This window comes from Kluyveromyces marxianus, chromosome 6 (assembly GCF_001417885.1).
Source record: "Kluyveromyces marxianus DMKU3-1042 DNA, complete genome, chromosome 6".
Taxonomy (NCBI): domain Eukaryota; kingdom Fungi; phylum Ascomycota; class Saccharomycetes; order Saccharomycetales; family Saccharomycetaceae; genus Kluyveromyces; species Kluyveromyces marxianus.
In genome coordinates, this window is record NC_036030.1 from 714,542 (window position 1) to 739,648 (window position 25,107).

The 25,107-nt window shown below is 39.1% G+C and overlaps 11 protein-coding genes across 11 annotated transcripts; 6 read left to right on the forward strand and 5 right to left on the reverse strand.

The window, feature by feature from the left end:
* Positions 1-1,187: 1,187 nt before the first annotated feature.
* Positions 1,188-2,084, forward strand: CTP1 (Ctp1p; the record flags this gene model as incomplete). Its single annotated transcript, XM_022821007.1, has 1 exon — positions 1,188-2,084. The coding sequence occupies one exon, from the start codon at positions 1,188-1,190 to the stop codon at positions 2,082-2,084; it is 897 nt and encodes a 298-aa protein (XP_022677413.1).
* A 384-nt stretch (positions 2,085-2,468) lies between these two features.
* On the reverse strand, positions 2,469-3,389 carry BSD2 (Bsd2p; the record flags this gene model as incomplete). Its single annotated transcript, XM_022821008.1, has 1 exon — positions 2,469-3,389. One exon carries the CDS (start codon positions 3,387-3,389, stop codon positions 2,469-2,471), a length of 921 nt encoding a protein of 306 aa, XP_022677414.1.
* Positions 3,390-3,790: 401 nt separating this feature from the next.
* SNF5 (Snf5p) lies at positions 3,791-6,451 on the reverse strand (the record flags this gene model as incomplete). Its single annotated transcript, XM_022821009.1, has 1 exon — positions 3,791-6,451. One exon carries the CDS (start codon positions 6,449-6,451, stop codon positions 3,791-3,793), a length of 2,661 nt encoding a protein of 886 aa, XP_022677415.1.
* A 348-nt stretch (positions 6,452-6,799) lies between these two features.
* APM3 (Apm3p) lies at positions 6,800-8,368 on the forward strand (the record flags this gene model as incomplete). Its single annotated transcript, XM_022821010.1, has 1 exon — positions 6,800-8,368. The coding sequence occupies one exon, from the start codon at positions 6,800-6,802 to the stop codon at positions 8,366-8,368; it is 1,569 nt and encodes a 522-aa protein (XP_022677416.1).
* A 318-nt stretch (positions 8,369-8,686) lies between these two features.
* Positions 8,687-10,021, forward strand: CTI6 (Cti6p; the record flags this gene model as incomplete). The annotated part of the gene is made up of 1 exon (XM_022821011.1): positions 8,687-10,021. One exon carries the CDS (start codon positions 8,687-8,689, stop codon positions 10,019-10,021), a length of 1,335 nt encoding a protein of 444 aa, XP_022677417.1.
* A 79-nt stretch (positions 10,022-10,100) lies between these two features.
* VPS45 (Vps45p) lies at positions 10,101-11,834 on the reverse strand (the record flags this gene model as incomplete). The annotated part of the gene is made up of 1 exon (XM_022821012.1): positions 10,101-11,834. One exon carries the CDS (start codon positions 11,832-11,834, stop codon positions 10,101-10,103), a length of 1,734 nt encoding a protein of 577 aa, XP_022677418.1.
* A 326-nt stretch (positions 11,835-12,160) lies between these two features.
* Positions 12,161-14,455, forward strand: TCO89 (Tco89p; the record flags this gene model as incomplete). Its single annotated transcript, XM_022821013.1, has 1 exon — positions 12,161-14,455. One exon carries the CDS (start codon positions 12,161-12,163, stop codon positions 14,453-14,455), a length of 2,295 nt encoding a protein of 764 aa, XP_022677419.1.
* A 228-nt stretch (positions 14,456-14,683) lies between these two features.
* PAN2 (poly(A)-specific ribonuclease) lies at positions 14,684-18,124 on the reverse strand (the record flags this gene model as incomplete). The annotated part of the gene is made up of 1 exon (XM_022821014.1): positions 14,684-18,124. The coding sequence occupies one exon, from the start codon at positions 18,122-18,124 to the stop codon at positions 14,684-14,686; it is 3,441 nt and encodes a 1,146-aa protein (XP_022677420.1).
* Positions 18,125-18,510: 386 nt separating this feature from the next.
* On the forward strand, positions 18,511-21,486 carry RTT10 (tRNA (34-2'-O)-methyltransferase regulator RTT10; the record flags this gene model as incomplete). Its single annotated transcript, XM_022821015.1, has 1 exon — positions 18,511-21,486. One exon carries the CDS (start codon positions 18,511-18,513, stop codon positions 21,484-21,486), a length of 2,976 nt encoding a protein of 991 aa, XP_022677421.1.
* Positions 21,487-21,689: 203 nt separating this feature from the next.
* RTC6 (mitochondrial 54S ribosomal protein bL36m) lies at positions 21,690-21,923 on the reverse strand (the record flags this gene model as incomplete). The annotated part of the gene is made up of 1 exon (XM_022821016.1): positions 21,690-21,923. One exon carries the CDS (start codon positions 21,921-21,923, stop codon positions 21,690-21,692), a length of 234 nt encoding a protein of 77 aa, XP_022677422.1.
* Positions 21,924-22,508: 585 nt separating this feature from the next.
* SPC105 (kinetochore-microtubule binding complex subunit SPC105) lies at positions 22,509-25,049 on the forward strand (the record flags this gene model as incomplete). Its single annotated transcript, XM_022821018.1, has 1 exon — positions 22,509-25,049. The coding sequence occupies one exon, from the start codon at positions 22,509-22,511 to the stop codon at positions 25,047-25,049; it is 2,541 nt and encodes an 846-aa protein (XP_022677423.1).
* Positions 25,050-25,107: the final 58 nt, after the last annotated feature.

A 25,107-nucleotide genomic window follows, 5' to 3' on the forward strand; every position in this document is an offset into this window, starting at 1 on the left:
CTCTTCAAGAGCTTTTATATTGTGAATATCAGGCCAAAAAAATCGAGAAGCAAAATAACTAGCAAAATTATGGAATCCCACCAACTCCAGCAATTCACAGCCCCACCGTTAAGTCAGATACGGTGTCCCTTGATCCACCTTTTATATTCCCCAAACTGTAAGCTCGGAGTAGAAAAACCTTAAAAAAAAAATCTCTTCTCAGAAAATCATTAAAATGTCGAAAACCTGCGCTTTTCTACCTCTATAAAAAATTGCCCAAACATCATGAAAAAAAGATAGTACTATTAGAGTGTATAAATCAGGGAAACAGCAGTGCAACTGCATATTCGGCCATACAAGGTTCATTGGCTATTGTAATGCGCTAGATCATGCCTTCTAAGTGTCTGTAGAGTCTCATACACGCTTTCTTGGAGTCCATTGCACACCATATTCCTTGCCAAAGCCTTGACGAGGGAGGGGTCCAATGGGCCGTTCGGCCATCCGGCCACTATGGACCACTGTGGACCACTCACTGAGGGGTTGAGGAATCAACGAGATGAGATGAAACGGAACGGACTCCGGCATTGTCACGTGACATCCTTCTCTTACCCATTGTACCCTTTTTTTATTTTGTCTTTTCTTTCCATTTACCCTGACTTTCCGGTGTTCGCCCCGGTTTCCCGCGCTATTGGCGAATGCCGCACGCTGAGGCCCGAGTAACCTTTTCCCACCGATACAATGACCGCATTGGCACAACCGTGTTTTGGAGGCTACTCTCACAACACACGCACATTGGGTTAAAGTTCAAAACACTTTTGATACGCAACACGTGACTCTTATTGTATTGCATTTTCCTGTAATTTTTTTTTTTTTTTCAGTTTTATTTTTTTTTTTTTTCAGTGTGTACAGAATTTCCATTGGAATTTTTCGCGCTATGCCTAGGCAATCTCTAGACGATGTCTAGAGATTGTCTTAGAGATTGAAAGATCACGATGACTCTTCTAGACACTAGGTTCACGCAAACTTACACACACACACTCACACCTGATATTGGATTGCCTGATGACAGCGTATTGAACTTGACTTATAAGAGAAGTGTTGTGCGGATTGTAAGAATCTCATTCAAGAAAGGATAAGGTCTTATAGGTCATCGAGTAAGATAGAAAAGGTAGCTCAGGCAATAGACAAACAAAAAAACTAAAGCAACCATGTCAAGCGATACTAAGCCTAAGGTAGATCCGTTCCATTCTTTTCTTGCTGGGGCAATTGCCGGTGCAATTGAAGCTTCGATTACTTATCCATTTGAATTTGCGAAGACCAGACTTCAATTGATCGATAAATCAAGCAAGGCTTCTAGAAACCCATTGGTCTTGATATACAACACAGGGAAGGTCCATGGGATATCGTCTATCTATGTTGGTTGTCCGGCCTTTATTGTTGGTAACACAGCGAAGGCGGGTATAAGATTTCTTGGTTTCGATACTATCAAGAATCTTCTTCGAGACAAGAAAACTGGGGAACTAAGCGGTTTCAGAGGAGTCATCGCTGGTTTAGGTGCCGGTTTGTTGGAGTCTGTGGTTGCAGTGACTCCATTCGAGGCAATCAAGACGGCGTTGATCGATGACAAGCAGTCCGCTACTCCGAAGTACCAGAATAATGGCAAAGGTATGCTTCGCAACTACGCGAAACTTATCTCGGACCAGGGCTTCATAGGTTTGTACAGAGGTGTTTTACCGGTTTCTATGAGACAGGCTGCGAACCAGGCCGTTAGATTGGGTTGTTACAACAAGATTAAGACGATGGTCCAAGATTACACAAATGTTCCAAAAGACAAGCCGCTAAGCTCGGGGCTTACTTTTATAGTAGGGGCGTTTAGTGGGATTGTGACTGTATACACGACGATGCCTATCGATACCGTGAAAACCAGAATGCAGTCTTTGGACTCTACTAAGTATACGTCCACCATTAACTGTTTTGCAACCATTTTCAAAGAAGAGGGTTTGAAAACCTTCTGGAAAGGTGCCACCCCTCGTCTAGGAAGATTGATCTTGTCTGGTGGTATCGTGTTTACCATATACGAGAAGGTTTTGACCATCTTAGCATAAGCATAGCCCCGGATGCATTCATGGTGGGCGAAAATAATATAAAGAAGTTGTACATTATCGTGTCGAATATATGTTTATCATAAATTAGCACTCTATTAATTAATAAAAGTATACAAGTAAATCGCATGTTATGTTTTGTGTTTGATTTGTTTTCGTTTTGAGTTTATTTTGTTTAGTTTAGTTTAGTAGAGGTATGCTGCCAAATTCGGGGATGGGCACTCGTTGTTGTTGTTCTTGTTGTTGTTGTTATTGTTATTTGTTCATTCCATCGTCTGTTCGTTTTCGGGTGTTCATTCTTCTTTTGTTTTGCTTTCGTACATATATATAAATTTGCTACTGTGTCTTCTTCTTCTTCTTCTTCTTCTCTTAAAGAAGACATATCCTTCATACCTCCGCAGCAGCGTTAGCGTCTTGGAGGAAACGTGATTCCATACGCTTGACCTTGATATAATCCCAAACACTCTTTAATACGATAAACCCACCCAAAATAATCACAAACACGGCAAGAGCTGGTGTATGCCGCGTCTTTTCTACCACACCGTGCGATAATCCAGACTGGAACTCGTCCTGTGTAGGTGTGCTATCGTATAGACGTATTTCTTCGTAAGAGTCCGGGTTGTCAAACTCCAATCTATCCAAGTCTTTGTCCTTGCCAATCTTCCCGGAAACGTTGTTCGGTATCATCGAATATCCGTATCCAATAAAAGTGATACCTAGACCGAACCTAGACCCTTGTCTAGCCGCATGTGACGTGTGTAGAATGTAAGTCAATAAGAACCCAACAAACTGGAAGCTGAAACTCACTACCACATTCCATAGGAAATTGAATATGTTCCCAACGGGCAACCCATCAATGCAAATTTCATTATAGTACAAACCAACACCGTCGTCATCAATCCCATAGTATGGAGGAGCCATATCTGCCGCTGCCTCATCGTATGTAGGAGGCTTGTCCTGCTCTACATTCACGTTGCCACTATTCCTCTCCGGTTTCGCAGTCAAATTGCTAAACACACCGTCCGAACTGGCCCCAACTTGCAAACGCATCGCTTGTTCACTTGAACTTCCACGGCGAAACAGTCTATCTAAAATGTTGAACTTCCTCGCAACATAATTCAAATGCTGCTGAAAATTCTCATTCATTCGTACCAACCTCGACCCAGGCTCTGTAGAATCGCCCACCGTCTCTGAATCAGACCGCAATAGCGATTGTGATTGTGATTGCGACTGTGACTGTGAAACCGAGTCTTCGGGTGACAAAGTCACAGAAGATGATCCTTCCACCAATTCAGAACGTTCCGACATATGTTCTTGTTCTCTAGCCCCACACTGTAACTTTTATAACAGCGTAAAAGGCGTCCAATATCTCTCTTTTCTCATTCGCTCTTAATCTTTAATGTTTCTAAAAGGGTTTTTAAATAGGCTTGGTTACTATTACTAAATACGTTTTTTTATTTATATAATATGAGTGAGTTGTTTTTTATTTTGATACACAATGATAATCACGGCTAATGATACGAAGGGAAAAAAACGAGGGTCCGAGAAGCCAGCAATTGTCGAAAGGATTTGCTCCCACCAGGTTTGCTGTTGTTGATGAGGGCTGTGGCAGTTATGGATGTATAGGTATAGTAAGTGTTACAGTTGGATTAGGTATAAATACATATAGTTTTATATATATGCATATGCATAAAATAGAGGTATATATTTTACTCGGGAACCTTTCGAACGGGCAATTTGATGGAAACAAGTAACGAATTGCCATAATCATGTGTTATAATTCTGCATGCAGGAGATTTTCCTGGTTCCTGTGGGAGATCCGCATGAATTACCGGTTTGGGTCTTTCTATGTACTCTACCCTTGTTGAAGGATGGAAAGATAGTGTGCTGGGTCCAAAGTCAATACCTCCGGGTAGGGTGGTTGAGGGTAATAATTGACGGTACGTCTTGGGGATATCGCCAAGGTCTGGCAATTCTGCGTCGTGTGGTAGCTGTGGGGTTCCTCCGGTAGAAGGGTGGTTATCTGTAGCGTTACCTCTTCTGTTGAAACGAACTTGTCTACGTTTTCTTCTGGTGTCTCTATCTTTGTCCTTCACTAGACGTTCCAACTCTGCAGGGGAGATCTGAATCAAGTTAGGAGTGTACATCAGAGTGTCCTTTTGGGGTCTCATGACTTCACCAAGTGTGATAACTGGGAGCAACCTTGTTCTGATATCGTCTTCCTCCACTGTGCTGCCGTCGAACTTGTACCCCACCATGTTGAGAGACTTGTGGTACATGTGCACTTGCTCTCTTATGGAATGAGCAATGGCGGTTAAAAACTCTCCAGGGAGAGAAAGCTCTGCGCAAAGGCATTCCGCAAATGATTCGGGATTGTTCTCGGGGTTCGAGATGTCCCACTCGATAGTGTCCAATAGCTGGTGCTGGCCAACAACGATGTCTAAATTTATCTTTATTCTCAAATCATCGCCACCATACCGTGGAACGTTCTCAAATGGATTCCTATTAAATTCTTGAAGCTGTTCCGTGATGCTGTTTACGATATGCTGCGTCATTTCCGGATTGGAAGCTATCTTGTAGTCCTTGAGTGTAGTTTGGACAAATTCCCGAATCGAAACAAGCGTGTCCATTCTGTTCCAGATGAAAGTGTCTCTAAAGGTAAATTTATCCTTTTCAGCATCAAATTCCAATCTAATTGGAACTAGCTCCTCACTGTCCTGGTTTGCAGTCCACTCGTGGATCTCGTCCAAGTGGATTTCATTGGTGTCATTCACTTGAATCCTAGTCATATCATTGCTAAATCCATTACCGTATCCAGAATAACCATCTCCCCAAATACTCTTAGACTTGTGTCCCTGCGTTGTATTTGTAATGGATTGCATTCTACTGTTTTTCAATTCTTTGTAGTATTCAAGGTCCTGTTGTAATCTCAACATAATCTCTCTTTGACTAAATCCAAATTTAGATATGGGTTCCAGGCCATTAGTATCAGCAAGATGATGGTCCTTATCTATGAGATCGCGTTCTATCACATGTTCATATAGAGAAGTATCGAAACTCTTGCCCTCCTTCTCCGACCAGAATCTTGTGTGTGGTAAACGCGTCTCTGGTGGATCCTGTAAGATAGTTTGGAACTTCGGTATCTCCGGTAGTTGCTTTTGAAATTGCCTTAGTACTTGTTGTAGAAGTGTTGCTTGGGAAGGTTGTGGTGGTTGCTGAGGAGGCGATTGTTGTGGAGGTGATGCTTGAGGCGGGGACGCCTGTGAAGGATGCATTTGGACTGGCGGAGAATGGTGTTGGGTTGTCTGCATTCCGGCCATACTTTGGATAACTGGCTCGGCTGAAGGCCTTTGACGTTGTTGAACCGGTACATTAGGCTTCTGTATTTGGGCTTGATATTGCTGATTGGGTGACATAGCAGGATTATTTGGTGAGTGTTGGGATTGACGCTGAGCTTGCGCTTGGGCTTGCGCTTGGGCTTGTGCTTGGGCTTGCGCTTGTGCTTGTGCTTGGGCTTGCGCTTGGGCTTGTGCTTGGGCTTGTGCTTGTGCTTGGGCTCGGGCTTGTGCTTGAGCTTGAGCTTGAGCTTGAGCTTGAGCTTGCGCCCGAGCTTGAGCCCGAGCTTGAGCCTGGGCCTGGGCCTGGGCCTGAGCCTGAGCTTGAGTCTGAGCCTGAGTCTGAGCTTGACGTTGTGGTTGTGGTTGTGGTTGTCTTTGAGCCTGCTGCGATTCTTGTGCCCCTTGTTGCCGTTGTGCTTGTTGTTGTTGCTGCTGTAACTTTAGTTCAAGTTGGGTTATCATCATCAATGCGTTTTGGTTGTTCCTTGCGATCGCTTGTTGTTTAATCGACTGAAGCCATTGCATCTGAAGAGCTGGTGAAAGCTGAGCAATTTGTGGTGGAAGATTGAGCGACGTCCGTTGAGGAGGTGCTTGTTGTTGTTGAGGGACTTGTTGTGGAGTATGTTGTTGCTGCTGCTGCTGTTGTTGTTGTTGTTGTTGTTGTTGTTGTTGTTGTTGGGCTTGCTGCTGTGCCTGTAGTTGAGCCTGTTGTTGAGCCTGTAGTTGAGACCGTTGCATCTGCTGCTGTTTAAGCTTCATCAACTGCGCTCTCTGGGTGGCATCCAACTGATTCATATTCCCCGGAGAAGAAACCTGCTCCTGTTGCATCTGTTGAGATTGTCTTTGGCGCTGCAACAATAACTGCTGATGTTTCTGTTGAATCATTTGCAATTGGGCCGGAGTTAGAGACTGCAATATATGCTGCGGTACCTGAGAAAGTGAAAATGACGGTGTACCGATATTGCTTAATGGATTGGTGTTGCCACTCCCATTGCTGTTGCCGCTGCTAGAGTTCATTGTTGGGTTTGACATCTGAATTTCAATCTCTAACTATACTATTCAGAAATATAACAAGGAAATCCCGGAGTAAACGCGTTGAAAAAAGTGTTAAATACAATTAGCTGTCCGTTCACTATCCAATGGATCCCTTATATAGGTCGGTAAGCGATTATTAGGTGACGTTTCTCTTCAAATATGCTACCTTCTTTACTTTATTTGTTGCTTGTTTCTTCGCTTGTTTTTATTTCAAAAGTTTATGAATTTCTATAGAATGAGATTTCGTAGTTGGAAAAGTGATTGAAACCATTCTAAAGGTTTGTATATGAGCAAATAGGGTTGACCAAAAGAGATTCAAAAAGGCTGTAAGAGGCCCGGATCGAAATGATTGTTAGCATCTATATCAATGACAGGCGACAGGATACTCTATTTCAGTATTCTAATGTTGCGGAGTGTCCTACTTTCCGACAATTGATGAACAAACTACAAAGCAAGGATGCTGAGTGGGAACAGAGATATTGCAGCGAGCTTAATTCTGAACTGAAGGTATGCAAGTACACATCGCCGTCAAGCTCAATCATATATTGGTGTTTGAGCTCTACATCTGAGTCCTCGATGAGTGTTATATCTCTATTGGAGGAGATAGACCTATTATTATTGCAGTATTTTGACAAGACTCAATTAAGCAAGGTGAAGATAAACAACAACTTGGACCGGTTGGCCATGGTTTTCCATTGTATATTTGACGGTGGTAACCCTGCGATCTTGGAATCTAACCGCTTGAAGGCTATGGTTCCAGCCAAAAACGATCTCGCGAAGATGATCAAAAATACGACGCATTCTATTACGAAGACCTTGCAGCAGTCCGAGGGAACGTCTTCATTCTTCCAAGGTGCGACGAACTCGAGGTATCCTCGTTCTTCTTCGAGTTCTATCTCTTCATTTAATGTAGCAGGTGCTGCCAGTGGCGGTTCAGGGACCCCGGCTGTCCAATCTGTAGATGAATCTGGAATCCCTTGGAGAATGAATGCAGTAAATTATTCCAACAACGAATTGTTTATAGACATGGTAGAGGAAGTGCATGCTTCTGTCAAACGTGGTAAACTGGTAACCGGGTATATCAAGGGCCAGATTGACCTGAACAGTCATCTAAGCGGGCAGCCGTTGGTTGAAATGGATCTCGATCTATTAGACCACAAGTTAAGCCATTTAAATTCGACATTCCACAGATGTATCCTCGAAGACAAGGCCAACAACTTGAACGATCTAATTGAGGGAAAATTCAAAAGACTGTCTTTTGTTCCTCCAGATGGACGTACTAGGCTCTGCGACTACACCATTCCACTAAACGCACGGAACTCCAGCTCATTGGGGCTTGTAAATGTGAACTTGCAGACCGGACTTGGAAGACGTTCAGACGAGTTCGAAATTCGTGTCACAGTGGGAATGAGCACAAAGGTGAGTGAGGTGGAAAACATAAATTTGACAATCAAAATGAACAGGAACTTCAAAGGTTCGGTGCGTGTCATGAGAAACACCCACGGCGGTGTGGAAACCAACATGTCACGTTCAGAACTCCATTGGCACCTAGACAAGAATATGGTTGGAGGATCAATGGCTGTCTTACGCTGTATTGCGGAACCTGAGGGGGCCGCCGGAACCACAGGAAATTCAGGCACATTAGTACCGGAACACGCATCCCCAGAAGACTACCGTACAAACTCCTCGACTCCTCATACTACCGCCACTACTTCTGCTGCTATTGCCGGTCAGAATGACACTGTTCCTGTGTCCTTGCTCAAACCTGCATATATAAATTGTCACTACCAACACCAATCAGAACTTCTATCAGGCATAAAGTTGAAGTCTATCGACGTAGTCAACACAAGCGGTGCAAAACCCTTCAAAGGAGTGAAATACACTACCAAAACGGGAACTCTCGAGTACAGGTGATGGCAATGGTGGTTATGTCTGCTTCATCATATTAGTAACATGTGTAAATATGTGTAAATACGTGCATCTACTACTCTATCACGTGATCAAATCCTTTGTAGTCATGAAAACTTTGAAATAGAATTTAATGTGGAATGCATCTGTCTAAACACACTAAACAAGAGAAAACAATGGAAAAAGAGTTGTAATTGTTTAAGGTTAGGCTGTTTGTGTTGAAGGGAGGTCAAGTAGTTGAACTTTAAGCGCCCTGGTGGATAAAAATAAGAGACTTGTATCAGCTTGAGCGGAGTTCTGTGGGATATCCATTATATCTTTTAAATGAAACGAGAAACAAGGGAACGCAATCATAGGAGCGGACAGGAGGAGGAGAAGTACGTGGAGGAATCTGAGTTTGAGCAAGAGGACGAAGGTGAAACTCGGTGTATATGTGGTAGAATTGAGCCGCCAGATGACTCTGGTCTTTATATTCAGTGCGAAGAGTGTCATGTTTGGCAGCATGGATACTGTGTAGGTATCACTGAAGAAGATACACCAGATAAGTACTGGTGTGAGCAGTGTAAGCCTGATCTTCATTCACTATACTCTACAGATATTGGTGAAAAGAGATCGATCTACAAGCCTATACAGCAGCGTCGCAGAAAACATAGGAAGACTAAGAGGAATTCTGAATCTGAGAGTGAAGGGTCGGTCGATGCCCAATCGCCATCTAGTTCTGGATTGAACGGTTCTGTAGGTTCTCAAAGAGTATCTAGACAGCGTAGAAACAGTGGAAATGCAGATGTCTCTAACAAGAGAGAGGATCCTGATGAAATTGTTGCGGATGATGGTACTACCGAGGAGAAGGAAGTGGACGAACCAAAGACCGAATTGGACGAATTTGAAGAAAACCAAAAACATTCTGATCGCAAGCGTGCTACTTCCAGTGCAAGAGAGGAAAAGCATTATCAGCTAATGTTAGAAAAAGCGTTGCGTGAGAGTAGACGCTCTTCTAAGGATGGACCTGAAGAGCAGGATGGAAGCGACCATTTGAAAGACGAAGCAAGCACTGGCAAGATGCCATCGCCAAAATTGTCTTCAAGAGACACGGAGTCTCTGGAAGTGAACGAATGGGAAACAGAAGACTCCACTAGCCAATCCAGAAAAAGAGGGAGAGCTGCTACGAAATCTACATCTCCATCTGAGTCAGAAGAAGACTCGAAATCGAAGAGATCAAGAAGAGGGAAAACTGCTAGTTCTTCTCAAAGCAATTCCAGAAATGCAAAGGCTGGAGGAAGAGGCTCTAGAAATGGCAGGTCTAATGGCTCGAAGGCGTCTGGGTCGTCTGGTAGCTCCAATTCTTCTAAATCAAATGGCTCAACTACATCCGAAATAGGGATAAATAAGCCTCTAAAACCTCGGATCCCTTCTCAAAGGACAACTATACATGAAATGAGACGCAGGGTGAATGCAATACTGGAATTTATATCCAGAACTCAACTTGAACTGTCCGAAGATCAGCTTCAAAAAGAGCAATTATGTCAATTTGTTGAGAATGAAGAATTTCTGGAAAACATAAATAAAATATTCTCCAACTATGATGAATCATTGAAGTCAATGGATGATCTTACGAGAAAGCTTCTCCTTTGGGAGCAAAAATTCAGTACAATTCATTAGAAAGACGTTATAAATATTATGATACTATTATATATGTATATTTTCTTATACCATTTACGTAGATCTTTTCTAAATAATATCATAGTAAATCCTCCGGTTTGTCATTAATTGCGGATACGTCAGTTAAAAATTGTTCTGTAGTTAAAATTGAGGTACCACCGATAATTATACGGCAATTGTCTTTGCCCTTACGGTATTTTTCGTTGAACTGATGAACAGCTCTGGATTCTTCAATCGTTAACCCTCCTACAATAAAGATTACCACATCCTGTGGGATATATGTTTTTGTATCAATTCTTTCATTCAACAACTTTATACCGGACTGTGGGAATTTGTTTTTATCTAAGTCGCTCAAAATACGAGTAAGTTCTGGAACATGTTGCATGAACACATTTTCTGCTCCGCTACTGCCCAGTTTATTGAATTTTTTTGTGAGACCACTTATTAAATCATTATCCTGTGGATCTGCACGTACTTTAAAGGATGACTTAAATCGGTTTTTGAATTGGAAATATAGGGCTACTTGTGCAGGATCGCATTGCTGTCTTAGAATATTTTCTATTTCTTTCACTCTACCTCCATTGGATCCATGTCGTAGAACAAAAATACAGCAAAGCTTCAATTTAAAATATGACTCCACGGTAGTTAAACCTAGAAGCCTCTTCAACTCATTAAAATCGTGGTTATTATCGTCATGAGTAGCTAAATTTTGCTCTAGTTCACTAACTTCCCAAATATTCTTTACTTGAAGTTGCCTGTCTAGTTCACTTACAATAGCCATATGCTTGGAAATATTTCCAGAAAGCTTTTTAAACTCCGGATATTTCTCAATAAATGCTTTGATATCTTCAATGGTGTTGATCTGTTTTGTTATATTTGCCTTTGCCTTGTATTGGTCCACGTAGTTCTTAACTTTATCTGCTAGATCACCAAAGTTCATATACATTGTTTCTTGGAAGAATTTGTCCTGCTTTGGGGATAGGACGACTTGTTTCAATTCAGGATCGATATTGGGAACAGCCGATAGATCTACTAAGTTTCTCTTGATACCAATATACTCGTTTATCATTGATTGATAAGTCCACGGTTGTAGCAAGGGTGTTAGTGGATCAGATTTCCTATCAAGTACTATTAATAGCGGATTTGAATCTCTCACCGGAAAATCGAACAGCTGCCTTTCATTTGTCTTGATCTCATACTCTAAATCTTTTGCCAGTTTATGGCAAATTTTGCTCTGCGAATCGTACGCAATAGTAGGATTGAGCTTAAGAGATAGAAGAAGAGATAAGAGGCCGCTACTGGTTTCTTGCAATCCCTTTGGATTCCACAAAAGTTGATTTTCCAAAAGGTTGTAAAGAGGGAGCTCAAGCGTGAAAACATCTTTATTCACTATCAAGTAATCTTGAAATACCTCTTCAATGTGTGTCACTACCTCCATGTCATCTCTTTCTGCAAGCCGCTCCAATTGTGACTTACTGACTTGATTGTTGAAGAATATTTGGTATTCTCCGTACTTGGGATCCTGAAGCTCCCGCAAAAGATTGCTAATTGTCTCTTCCGTAGGCTTCAAATAACACAAACACTTCAAATGAGGCATTGGATCTCGATTGAAATTTCCCAATTTATCCACCAAGTATATCTCATGTTTCAATAACTCTGTCTGAGTGGTACACATCGAAATAGTGCTTATAGTATCATTGTCCAACAACAACGCTTTGACCCTAGATTTCTCCTGTATAGATATATCAGACGTCCTGCCCTGAAAATTCGCTAAACGATCAATATAAAAGTCCCCTACCTGAAAAAGATTCATATTAATCTCAGTTAAAGCTGCAATTCAAACCTTCTGGTAGCCCGATAAACTTTTAGTTAGTTGTTTTTGTCTTATGTTATTGGATAACGTTTGTATAGTTTTGAATCTCTCATTCCTATTTTTAATTATTGCAATATGAATAAAATAAGGTGGGAAGAAGCTAAGCAAGAAAGCTGTAAAAACGGTCATTTCGATGGAGAAAACGTATATGAAACAAAGGAAGGAGCGAAAACAATCAAATAGTCGACTTGACACTAGCATTATTTTGGTGTCAGTTTAGAATTACGTTGCAAGACACTTAAGGGAAGATAGGCTAAAACATTGCAATGGCTACGTCAGTTCGGGCAAAGCCATTGAAAACGAAATCGGACACGAGTCTCACTCAATATACAAAAGCTAAGAAAGGTAGTAAACAAAAACAGTTTTCCGTGAGTTCTCGAAGCAAGAGCAATGCTAGTTTCCGAAACTTCCAAAAATTACACCGTGTTAGCAGCCAGGAGGCGATAAACAAGGGATTACAAGATCCTATGAAGAAGTCGAGGAGTTCAGAGTCCTTAAACAAGAGACGGGTACATAGCGGATTGAGTATGACTGCATTAGTTAGAACCAGATCGCATCCAGTAGTGCTGCATCCCCATAGTCATAGTCTAAAACACAAAGGTTTAATGAGCGGGAAAGGAAATGGTGGATCTAATATTATTCTCGATTTCCATGATTCCGGTGACAATGAAGATGAATCCGCAACCGATGAGGAAGTTGAATCATTTACGGACGAAGGCGACGCTGAATATGCTTATGAAATAGATGATATGAATAATGGAGATGAAGCGCAAAAGAAACTTTCGCAGAAGAGCTCACATCACAGTTTACATGGGTTTCAGGATAAAGCTGCTACCTTGAGAATGGATGGGAACAGGCCTATCCAGAGAGCGTTAAGTTATAAACCTCCATCGAGGCTAAGAAATAGAGTTGATACTTATGATGATCAGATATCTGCAGATGCAACAGGTTCGGATAGTGGTGATAAGATAGATAACAATCCTCATAATGAGCATGATGATGTTATTGACTCAAATAACCAAGATGGCTCTTTTAATGCAAACAGTCTAAGAAGGCAAGGACAGCATATCTTTAATTTCCCTCATGAGGAGTCTGGGGCACAACAAAATCAACTTCAGCAGAAGCAACAATATCGAAACCAATCCGGTGTTAGTTTACATGAAGATTTGATTCGTAATGACGCCCTTGTTAAAGAAGAGGAGAATAATCAAGATTCCCATATTCAAAATATAAACGTTGAACGAAAAGGAAAAGAATTCGAAGATACTATTCCTGAAGCCGTTAGTCCAACACAAAATGGTACCAAGGAAACACCACATGATGCCGAGAACAGTAATAATACTGGCAACCGCAATAACAGAAATGAAACTAAAGATGATGATGGTTACAATGACGATAATAATAACAGTAAGAATGGTAATAACGTTAGTAAGAATGATGATGATGATGATGATGATGATGTAACATTGAACCCTGCACGAGCTACGGTAGAAGCCCAAGCAAGTGAACAATATGTACCTGATATGATATTATCCCAATCAACAGGGATGGAAAAAAGATTTGACCAATTATCACGTCAAAGTTCTTTGGCATGGATCAATACATCTGATCATCCAGCAGAGAGGGGTGTTAAAATTCAAAATGACAAGTCTAACACGTTCAATTATATCAATCAAGATTTGGCAGCTTCTATAAAGGAAGAAACTATTGATGAGTCCGTGCAACAGCAACAGCAACTAATAATGTTACAAAAACAGAAACAACAACATAAAGCAACTAAAAGTGACTTTTCAACTTCTATTTCTAGTTTAACTAGTCATTTAACAAGGCCTGTCTCTCGTGATCATATGCTGAGAGGTGGACCTAGCTCACAATCGCGCAATGGGCAACCGTCCCTGTACAAACAACCTTCATTCAACGAAAATGAGGTTTCAAATAGCATGACAGATTTCTCATCATTCTTGCAGTATGCAGATGTGGGAGGTGATTCGAGAACGCAGCAAAAGCTATGGTTACAAAGAGAAAACTCTATTCAAGACTTAACTAGTCAAAATGTGTTTTCTGACTCGATATTTTTGGCAGCGAATGTTGAGGTTAGAAGGGAATTTGAAAGAATATCCCGAGAGTATACCAATGTAAGAAGATTTTCTAATCCTTTGGTAGAATCTATTAGTAGAATATCTCAACAACAGAGTATCGAGATCCACAAACACAAGAAAACAACCCCGTCTAAGTTATCCGGTAACTTTTACAATGTGGATAATGGCAAAACAAAAATTACAAAACTAGGCGAGTCACTTCCATCTGGTAGTAAAATGGAAGTTCAACGAATTTTAACGAAGCTATGGAATACTAGTACACAAGAATTTCACAAAGATGAAAATCCTTTAATGAACAGAGGGTCAGAACTGCTGGCCTCGCAAACTTCTGGTACTTATCGTAGCATGCGTCCATCTAGAATCGCAAGTTCGCAACATCAAAGAGCTGTTAATTCACTCCATCCGACAACTCGAGCTGTTAATAGAAGAATGGAGTATGTGTTGGGTCAGCAGCATTCTTGATATATTTATATTCGGTAGTGGTAAGCGTATTATATCTTTGTTTATTTCATCAACTCTCATTTGATTTGGTTTGTTTTTATTTTTTTTCTTATATTAGAATCCAAAGTAACTTTTGAAGCGAAAAAGATAACACTATCTAAAACTAGAACAACATGTTGTTTTTAACGAATCAATTAAACGGTTTCAAACCTCTACTACTAAACGTATTATAATCGATGATATATAATTCTACATAGGATACTGTTCAGGAACTCTAAATCCCATTTTCCGGCCTTCATCATAAATATTTTCAAGGTACATTTCGAAGACACCTTCTTCCTTCAGTTGCAAGTATTTTCTGTACAACAGTAAGGCTGTGTGTGCATCTTCAATGGAATCGTGGTTCCCAGTTTGGACTTGTTTATGCAATACTGCATATGCCAAATAACGTAACGACAAGTACCTCTTACCCTTCAAATAATAGAGAGATGTGTCTCTGATTTGAGAAGCAGGAACATGAATATTAATCTGGCGGAAATCATTGGTTAAACCATGCCCAACAAAAACACAGCCTAATTGAAGGAGTAGCCAGATCTTTCTATAAAAGACTTGTCTCTTTACCAAGCTCTTTTTACTCAACTTAGGATCTAAATCACCCGGTTCAATTCCACTGAACTGAGTTAGATAATCTTCAATATGACACTCGCTTATAATATAATCATCGATAAAAGGTACACCTTCAAGTTCTCCCTCTCCACGTAAAAGTGACACACGTGCTAAAGATTTCTTTGCAGGTTTTAATAGAGTCTTCATACCTTTACAATTAATTTCTAATCGAGGTTCAGTCAAGGACACAAACTCTGCATCGAGGGCCACTAAGGTCCCAGGTCCAGGTGGCTCCTCTCTAGTAAGTAATGTGTATTGCCTAACGACATCTTTCCTTATACCTTCACTGAAGTAATCACGATATAATATATTATCGTCTATACTGTATTCTGAAACTGGAACAAAAGGCTTTCTAATCTCTTCTGCATCAGAATAAACGACAATTTCAGGTGTCTTCCACCAGTATGAGATACGGAGGGCTTCTTCTTCCTCAATCTCTTCAACCAAGAAGTCATTAAACATATACCATTTGAATTCTTGTATTTTCTGGTCGAATATTTTTGCGTAAGTGACCAAGTGCTCCTCTCCAAAATCATCCGTGATTCTTGCTACATATGATGTTAGCTCATATTTGAATATGGCATTAGTCGTTTTGAGGTCAGTAGCTTGCAGTTTCAAGATCGGTCTATCCTTAGATATTGTTGCGTAAAAGTGGTTCGACAACCAACCTGTAACAGTTTTGGCCGTTGTCCATTCTTCCGGAGATAAGCACATGTTAAGAGACAAAAGCGGTGGAAGATTTCTAACAGTACTTTCATATTCGTGATTTTGCTGCTTCATACATTTAGAGCACTTGGCCGATAACTGCCTGAATCTACTCATTGAAGATTCTATGTATGGGAGAATTGTCTGGTTGTTTAGTTTTTTGTTGCTATATTTCAGGTTATTGTTCACAGGACTTAAAACAACCAAAGAAGACATAATTCTGGTTTCATGGTTATATTCTCCACATGTGGACAATGTCCGTATCTCTGTGTCCACATCGAATCCAAATAACTCTTCTAAAACAATGTTTTGAGTTGTGTAAACCTTTCTTTGCACCTCCTCTGATATTAATCTATTAAGCAGGAATGTATTGAATTTTTGAGCGACCGTCATATATTTTTCATAACTCATTTTCATAACCTCCTCTGCATCTGCATTTTCTGTCAAAGTGAGATCTTTTAGATGAGGGGATAAATTATCTGGTGAGATCGAGAGCCTGCCAGCACGCTCTGAACGACAAGATATTTGATCGGTAACTAACCCAAGATCTTTAGCTGTAGATATGGATTCAAGAACGTCAACAAAATTGGAAGCCCTACAAATATTCCCTTCAGCCCTGGTCATCATATCAAAAAGAAACCCAAGCTCGGTTAGTAAGGACTTATCCTGGAAAAATTCGTCTTTTAAACAGCTTACCACAAAATTGTATACTTCTGGGACGAAGCGATATAAGTGTATAATTTCATTGACGTAAACACAATCGATATCAGTCTCAAGTCCAGAGTACTTAGTTGTGTTAAATCCTCCAAAATCGAAGTCTATGACACCAAATTTCCCATATATCATTTGTAGTTTACTATAGGCTGGTGGTATCTCTATATTATTAATAGGCTTGTAATTCATGAGTTCTCTCCTATCTTGATTTTCCTCGGTTGTACTAACCATTTTTTTCCTTCTTTCTCTAAGGGACTTATATGGGGTTAGAACATTCCGTGGACCATATCTGAACTTATTATATGGCTGTAAGGAGTACTTGCTGGATGATAAATGCGAAGCCATTCTACTAGCGGGCTTGGATGACGTAATGTTAACGTCAGATGAACTGCTTTCCTCTATCAATTTGTTAATAGTTCCCTCAGTCTTAAAAACGGTATGTGGCCATGCAGATAATAAAGTCTCCGAGTAGTATGGCATACCAACAGAACTCAAAGGGTACGACTCTTGATCGAGATCAATCCTTACTGGCATTACAGTGTCCTCTGGGAAGTCTTGATATTCAACTATTGCAGCTGTATTCGTGAAGCCAGACATGGTGTTGGACCTATTCCACATATTCAATGTAGTGTCTTCCTCTATAAATGCAAGGTAATCCCCACTGGGGGAAATTTTGAATTGGCTGATAGACTTACAAGGATGAATGTATGGTGTTCTTAAACTTGGATTTACCAAATCAATGAAGTCAAAACTTCCCGATGTGGATGCGACCCCCACTACCGTTGGAAGCACCGGATGTAATTGAAGAAAATCTGCCCCAATAGGAATATTAGATGATGTATGATTCCCTACAAAATTAGGCGTCTTTGAAAACGAAATCGGAGGTAGTTGCTTCATAATTCTTACATCATACACATTGATGAATTGATCGGAATGCATGTAGTTGAAAGTTTTGGATTTTCCTGCTGTTACCAAAGTATTGTCCTTGAAATCCATCGACGTGATTGAAGCCGAGTGACCCGAAAAGGACTGAACAACCTTATTGCTTATAGGATCGAAAATATCTATAGATCCGGTTTGTTTCCCGATGGCTACAAGCTTATTATTGGAAGTAAGGTGTCTCACTTTAGATGAATAGTAAGTAGAGGAAGCCAATGATCCCTTTACCAAATCAATAGAAACAATTCCACTAGCACTATTGCCTCCGGCACATAAAACTCTGTGTTGGTTGTTAGATGGATAGCACATTGTTTTCATATCAGAGAGTTGTGCAATATCTGCCGATGTTAAGCTCATTTGAGTTACTCCCCTCCTATTAGCGAAGTGTAGAGAATCAGAACTTAGTGATAAAATACCGTTTCTATGACTTAGAAGATCAATAACAGGCATTGAGCCTATATGTGCCGTATGTCTGGTATACAATGAATATGTCGGGTCATATGATGATACCCGACCATACGAGTCACCAACCCATATTAAATTGGTTTCATTGTCGAATACTAACTTCGTAATTTGTTTCTCTTTTTTATCGTACTGCAAGTAAGGCTTCTTTAAGTGATACGTTAGATTCTCCGGTGATTGATACGAGAGTTGCCAATTATTCATTTTAAAGTTTATACTATTACCCAAGGGTTCAATATATCATAAAATACCCTTACCGGATGTTAAAAAGTTTCCAGAGACTAGCGGGTCGATTTCTAACAAAACACCACCTATAATTATAGTATTTCAAACTTACAACAAAAGGCTTCAAAGTACCTTATATTAAATGTAAGCGACTACAATTCGGCCTATTATCATCCTGATGTTTTTACCTTTACTTCATCGTTACAGAAGAGTAGGAATAATTTTATAAAAATTTTTTTACGTTATGTTGAAGATTATCTCAATGTGTACCAAAAATAATGAGAGCGATGAGCTTTGAACGACATGTATTTCCTAACAGCGAGGCACTCAAGAGGCTGTGCTTTGAACTACAAGAATAAATATATATGATTCAAAAACTAGCACATATTGGCCCAGTATTGGCTGTAAAATTTTATAAAGAGTGGTGTTTTTGCGCCCAGGGCCCCTTCATCGAAGTGTATGAATTCAAGACTGGGTCTAAAGTTGGTCGCTACCAAATATTTCATAGAAATAAAGTGCATGGAATTAGTATATGCAGGAATTCGAAGAGAGTATTAGTGTACGGTTCGAGATCCGTCTCCATTATTACTATAGATGAACTTCTTTCGGGTAAAAACTTATTGGGATATGAGAAGATGACCGCGGAGTGGATTGTAAGTGGTGAGTTCAGCTACAATGGCGATCAAGTATATTTATTGACAATATATAATAAGGTCATTGCTGTCGACCCTGTAACGTGTGACATAGTGAGGACATATTTGCTTGAAGGAGAGCGTTCGATCCTATATTCTGGTTCGATAAAAGTTCTGCCCACTAAAGTACTTGTTAATGCGGGTACTATCATGAATGGTATTGTTATTTGGGATCTAACGACACAGAAAAAGCTCTGGAATTTAAAAGGTCACGAAGGTGCAATATTTTATGTTGTGGCTAATAATAGTGGCAGCTTACTTGCCAGTTGTTCTGACGACCGTTCTATAAAAATATGGGATTTACATACTGGTGAATTATTATCTACAGGGTGGGGCCATACTGCAAGGATATGGAATCTTGAATTCTTTAACGAAGATAAACAACTTATTAGTGTATCTGAAGACTGTACTTGTAGAGTTTGGGATCTATTAAACAATGAAATACGCCAAAAAGAAATGTATGAAACTCATTTGACCAAAAATGCATGGTGTGTTGATGTAGAAAACAATAGTCTTATAGCTGTAACAGGTGGTAATGATGGAAGGATAAAATTAACTGAGATTAGAAAACCATCTTTTACGAATGATATTACTGTGACATTGGAAGATATATCAAAGAGCTGCAAAGAGTTTGAACCAAAAAAGAATGAGATCATCAAGGGCTTTCACTTGTTTAGTTTTGGTGTCGTCTTAATTACTTCCGAAGGAAATATAATTCAACACCTAACGGCTCAGAATAAGTGGGTTCTAATAGAACATGACGAGCGTTTCTTTAGCTTTTCCATCACGCAAGGAATTAATAATACTGTATTTTTCATGAATAACAAGTGTATTTTGAAATCACTAACATTTTCTACTGAAGGTTGCTTGCTAAACACTACAGAAATCAAATTAAGTGACCTTACACAAACCATCAACTGTATCTCTGTACGTCCATATGATGAGAACTTTTCTTTAGTCATTGAATCTGCAAACCCTAATGATCCTCTATTGTTGTTAAAGTTTAAAGAAAGAACTAACGAACTATTAGAGAAAGTGGTACTTAACAAACCGGCCAACTTATTAACCAGTTGTGCAGAGATATATGGCGATTATCTCCTTGTAGGTGGAAGGTTCAGTATGGTATTTGCGTTTAATCTTCTTGATACAACATGTCATTCACTTTTTGTTAAGCTTCCAGCATCTGATGCTGTAACATCAATTAAACATATAGAGGATAAAGGCGGGAATGCACTGTTCTCCATGACGAATAGGGACGGAGCTTATTTCTTTGTATCATTCAATTTCAAAATGAAGACAGTTAAAATCGTTCACACAAATAAAGTTAACAGAGGGTTTCTCGAGGGTTCATTCTATGACGAAAATGATGAATTTATTGTTTACGGATTTAAATCTAATTTGTTTCATATCTACAATGAAACACAACAGTATGAGATATTTAGTCAGCCTTGTGGGGGAGCTCACAGACAATGGAAATTATTTCAGCCTAAAAACGACAATTCCGTTTTATGTTTCGTTAAGAACTCTACTTTAAATATCGTAACAATACCTTCCTATCAGTTCCCTAAGACTTTGAAGAACGGATCACACGGAAGGGAAATCAGAGATATTTCATTTCAACCGGGAAATTATGATTCTAATAAAAATTCATTGTTCATCACTGGTTCAGAAGATACTACTGTAAAGTTGGCTTCACTAAACGTTGAAACTGGAGATATCATCAATCATTGGTCATTGAAAACACACGTATCTGGATTACAGAAATGTAAATTCATAAGCGACAATATATTTATTACCTGCAGTGCCAGGGAAGAGTTATTTGTATGGGAGTTGGAAATGAATTTCTCTCTTCCTTATGTCAGCCTAAGACAAAAGTTAATTCCATCAACGAACATACCTGATCTTAGAATCATGGACTTTGATGTAATTTTTTTGGAGGGAACCGAAAATGACTTCATTATGGTATCTGTCTACAGTGATAGTTCCATCAAACTCTGGCATTATATTTATGACCAGAACAAATTTACAAAACTAGCCGAAGGAAAATATGAAACTTGCTGCCTTTTAGGAGTCGCTTTTGTTCCATTCAAACGTTCACTAAAATTGTTAATATCAACAACCGGTGGCTTTTTAGTTACGATGGATATAACGAAAAACATCCCATTCACCTTAAATGACGGGAAACTGCCCAATAAATCCTACACAAAAGATATATGCAAAGAATTGCCTCATTGGTCAGACAGGGTTCGGGTACATGAAGCGGGCATAAAATCTTTCGAACTCAAACTAAACCCTACGGCAGAATCTTTCATGGTGTATACTGGTGGAGATGATAATGCCATGGCAATAACAGAGTTTTCAAATAAAGATGATGATACCCTGGATATAAAAATACTTTGTAAGGATTGTTATGCTGCATCATCTACCATCACGTCTGTCAATTTATTAGATAATGGTAATAAGCTGTTAAGCACATCGGTGGATCAAATAATTCGTATTCGTGATATCAGCAATAACGAATTGAGAATTTTAGATAGCCAATACACTACTGTAGCTGATACAGGATCGTGCGATATCAGGAAACTGGAAGATGGAAGACATATGGCGCTAATTGGTGGACTAGGATTATCCTGTTGGCAAGCCACATAAAAAAATATCATTGTACTTTAAGAAATGAATTTTAAACGTCAATAGTATAAAAAGGCATGTGTATAATAATAATATATATGGAAATTTATAGAGGATCACCTTACCCAAGAAAATATTCCAAACGAAAGCCAATTAAGGTAATCAACTTTACTATTTACAGGATTGGCAAGTCGAGCAAAAATTTGAAAACAATATAATAGTTTCTAACCTTGACGTTGTTTATGCTTTTTATTGGATTTGCAATATACATACACCCTTCCCTTACGTCTGACCATATAGCAATCGTTGCAGAATTTTTTGATAGCAGTTCTGACCTTGAAGCCTCTTGAAAGAGGTGGGTTTATCAAGCCCAAAGTTTGAAAGGATAAACCATTGAAGTTCTTCATCATGGGCCTTGAAATTCTCGTTAGAGAGCTCAACATTGAATTTCCAAACATTGTGTTAAAGTTTTGTGTATTCCTATATGTTCTTTAATACCCAAAAATGGTGTATTAGTAGTTCGGATTTACAACTGTCGGAATACCGTAGCCTTTCTTAACACTAATTCTTTATATCGTTCTTTCATCAGCAGTCAATCTCTTTCATTAATTTTTCAGAGGTTTTTATTTTTTTAGCGATGCAGTTGAAACTCGTATTACCCGAACAGTATCACGTGACATAACTTAATGATATGAATAGAAATTATTTCTTGGTTATCGCCTTCGCTCAATGAGATTATATATTCTTGGTGATTTCATTTCTTTGAACTCAATGCTATTGAGCTTGGAATACTGGAAATATGATGTGAGTAGCTTGTTGTTACCGATATATTTGGTTTATTCAAATCTCATCTCATCTCATCTCATCTTAACAACTCAGTATTTAATTGTTTATTCTTTCAAAAAGGTAAACAAAAGAGATCAACAACAGCTAAATATAAAAGTACAAACAGACATAGCGATTGTTTGAAGGTATATGAAGTGCAGTCCCAAACTAGAGATAAGTGAATCAAATTGAGCATCATAAGGAAATTTAATTAATAAATGAGTGATCCCAGAAGACTCTCTTTGTTACCAAAGAGTATTCTTAAACAGAAATTTAAAGATGATGATACGACAGGTAACAGCCAAAACTTGACTATGTCGCAGATACAGTTTCCTACACAGGGATTGTCGAAAGAGGAAATTTTAGATGGTAATAATACTACATCCAGAATAAATGCATCTTTCTCAAAGGGTAATAGACGTGTTTCTTTTGCACCAGATGTAACTCTACACAAGTTTGATTTTATACCACAATCCATTCAGAATGTGAGAGAGCCAAGAAGAAAATCTGCTCTAACAGTGGAGGTACCAATTAACCATGACTTATCTGGGGAGAGGAAAGATACTAGTGATTCTGGTGAGACGATGGAGTTCACGAGTCCAATTGGATCGATTTTTCAGACTACCGAACCATCCGATGAGTCGAAAAATGACAGTTACCAACCAATTTTTGACAAGGAGGTGTCGATGGATATTACACAGTTGTTTGCTAAACATAGCGCTAAACCAGACGATGATACCAAAGATGAAGAAAATATTGAAAATAATATTCAAAAGCCAAAAGATACGGAGGAGAAGATAGAGTATGGAAATGGGAATGAAGACAAAAACCTCAATGAGAAACAAAATACGAACAGCGTGGTCACTGAGATAAGTAATGTTGAAACCAAAGTATTAGACGAGACAATGGATCTTACAATTCCACGAAGACAACTTAGGACTAATGAAGAGGAGTCTATGGAATTTACTGAGCAAATACTGGTCAACACTGCCGAATTTGGAACCCAACCTTCAGAGGCTACCCAAACAATCAAAAAATCCACACCCCCTGCTCCAGAAGAGACCATGGAGTTTACAAATTTACAGGCTCCTTTAGAGTTACGCCCCTCACAAGTAGTATCTTCCACCCAGCTGGAGGCCCCTCTTCCATCAGCAAAGAGAAGAAAACTTTCGAATGGCTCGTATCAGTCACCAGTCAAAAACCAAATAGCAAGTAGGGAAGAAGAAAAAGAGAATTTTGATTCAGATTTCGCAGATATGGAAAGACTTTCTCCAATCCCAATTACCACAGATGCTGCTCCAAATCAAGCCAAACCTTTAGATCACCCAACGACTCTTTCTACAGAGAAAGAGTATCAAGCGGCGACACAAAGCCAAGTAGAACCTATTGCTCTAGAAACATTTTTTGAAGAGACAGGGGTGAAATTTGATGTGGAAAATACTATAGATGAACTGAAAATAAAGTTCAGCAGTACGGAAGAGATTGAAACAGTTCCTTCAAATATTTTACACCAGGCGCTATATTACAATATCCCAATTCTTGAAATACAGGCTTTTACTGCCAAAGAGTTGAATAGAAGAATAATACAATCAAAAATGCTTTTGAAAAGTTTACAAGATCAAATTGCCTCTAATGCTCCTCCAAGACTAATAAAAGAGTATTTCGACTCAGATAAAGAAATCCGCAATATTGCAGACAAGAAGTTACAATTGGTGACAATCATGTCCAGATTGCAATCGGAAAAAGTATGGTTTGAGTGGAGATCCCAACATTTAAAAGGGATCAAGACAGTCCTCGAAGAAAACATGGCTATTTTACTTGACGAAAACGCACAAATCATGAAATACATGAATGAAATTAATGATATCAAAATGAGAGTCAGTGATATTAAACATGTACTTCTTAAGGAAATAGATATCTTGGGTAAACATAACGAATCTTTTGACGAAACAAACGAGCAGGTCTCAGTTCTTCTGAAAGTCAATAAACTGAAAGAGGACCTTAAAGAAAATATGTTGAAAATTGCAGATCTAAGTAAATTAACGGCCAAAAAGGATCAACTAACCGATCGTATACAAACAATAAGAGAACAGATAAACAAAGTAAATGAAGAAACACACGAACTCCAGAAGGAATTGAGACACAATAAGGTCTGCACAAGTTACGAAGTAGAAAAACTCAAAAGGAATTTCTCATTATATCAAAATATCTCCGGAATCAAATTCAAGAGCATTAGAGGCTCCATCTTGACAACTTCGCTATACAATAGCAAAATCACAGTCTCCATATACCTTTCAAAGCTTGATCAGCCATCATGCATATCGTTCAAAATTCAAGAAGAGGGGATAAGCGAATCCGAAATGGCTTTCATCAATTGCTGGATAGTATCATGTAAGAATAACTTTTCCAATGGAATTAATTCAGTGTGCTTTCTTCAAAAACAGCTAACCAACCTTCTTAACGTCTTTTCGGAGTTTGAGAAATTGAAGCTAATGTTTTCGACTTTCATAAAGTCAGAACCTGAAAATGATAAGACAATCAAAATCCAGCCCTTCGATTGTAAATATCATTGCAAGTTATCCCTATCAATACCCATTGAGCATTTTTTTGATGTAGTCTGCAATTCGAAAAAGGTTACTATAAAAGCAAATATTCTTTATGGGGATGATAGGACGGCAAGGGAAATTACTGATAACTTTGTTAAGAGATATGAAAAGGCATTTGGGTGGCTCTCAAACTGTAATTTGGTCGTATATTGAATAAGTATATATAGTCTGGAGAAATATATATGTATAAGGTTTTACATTAAAAATAGTT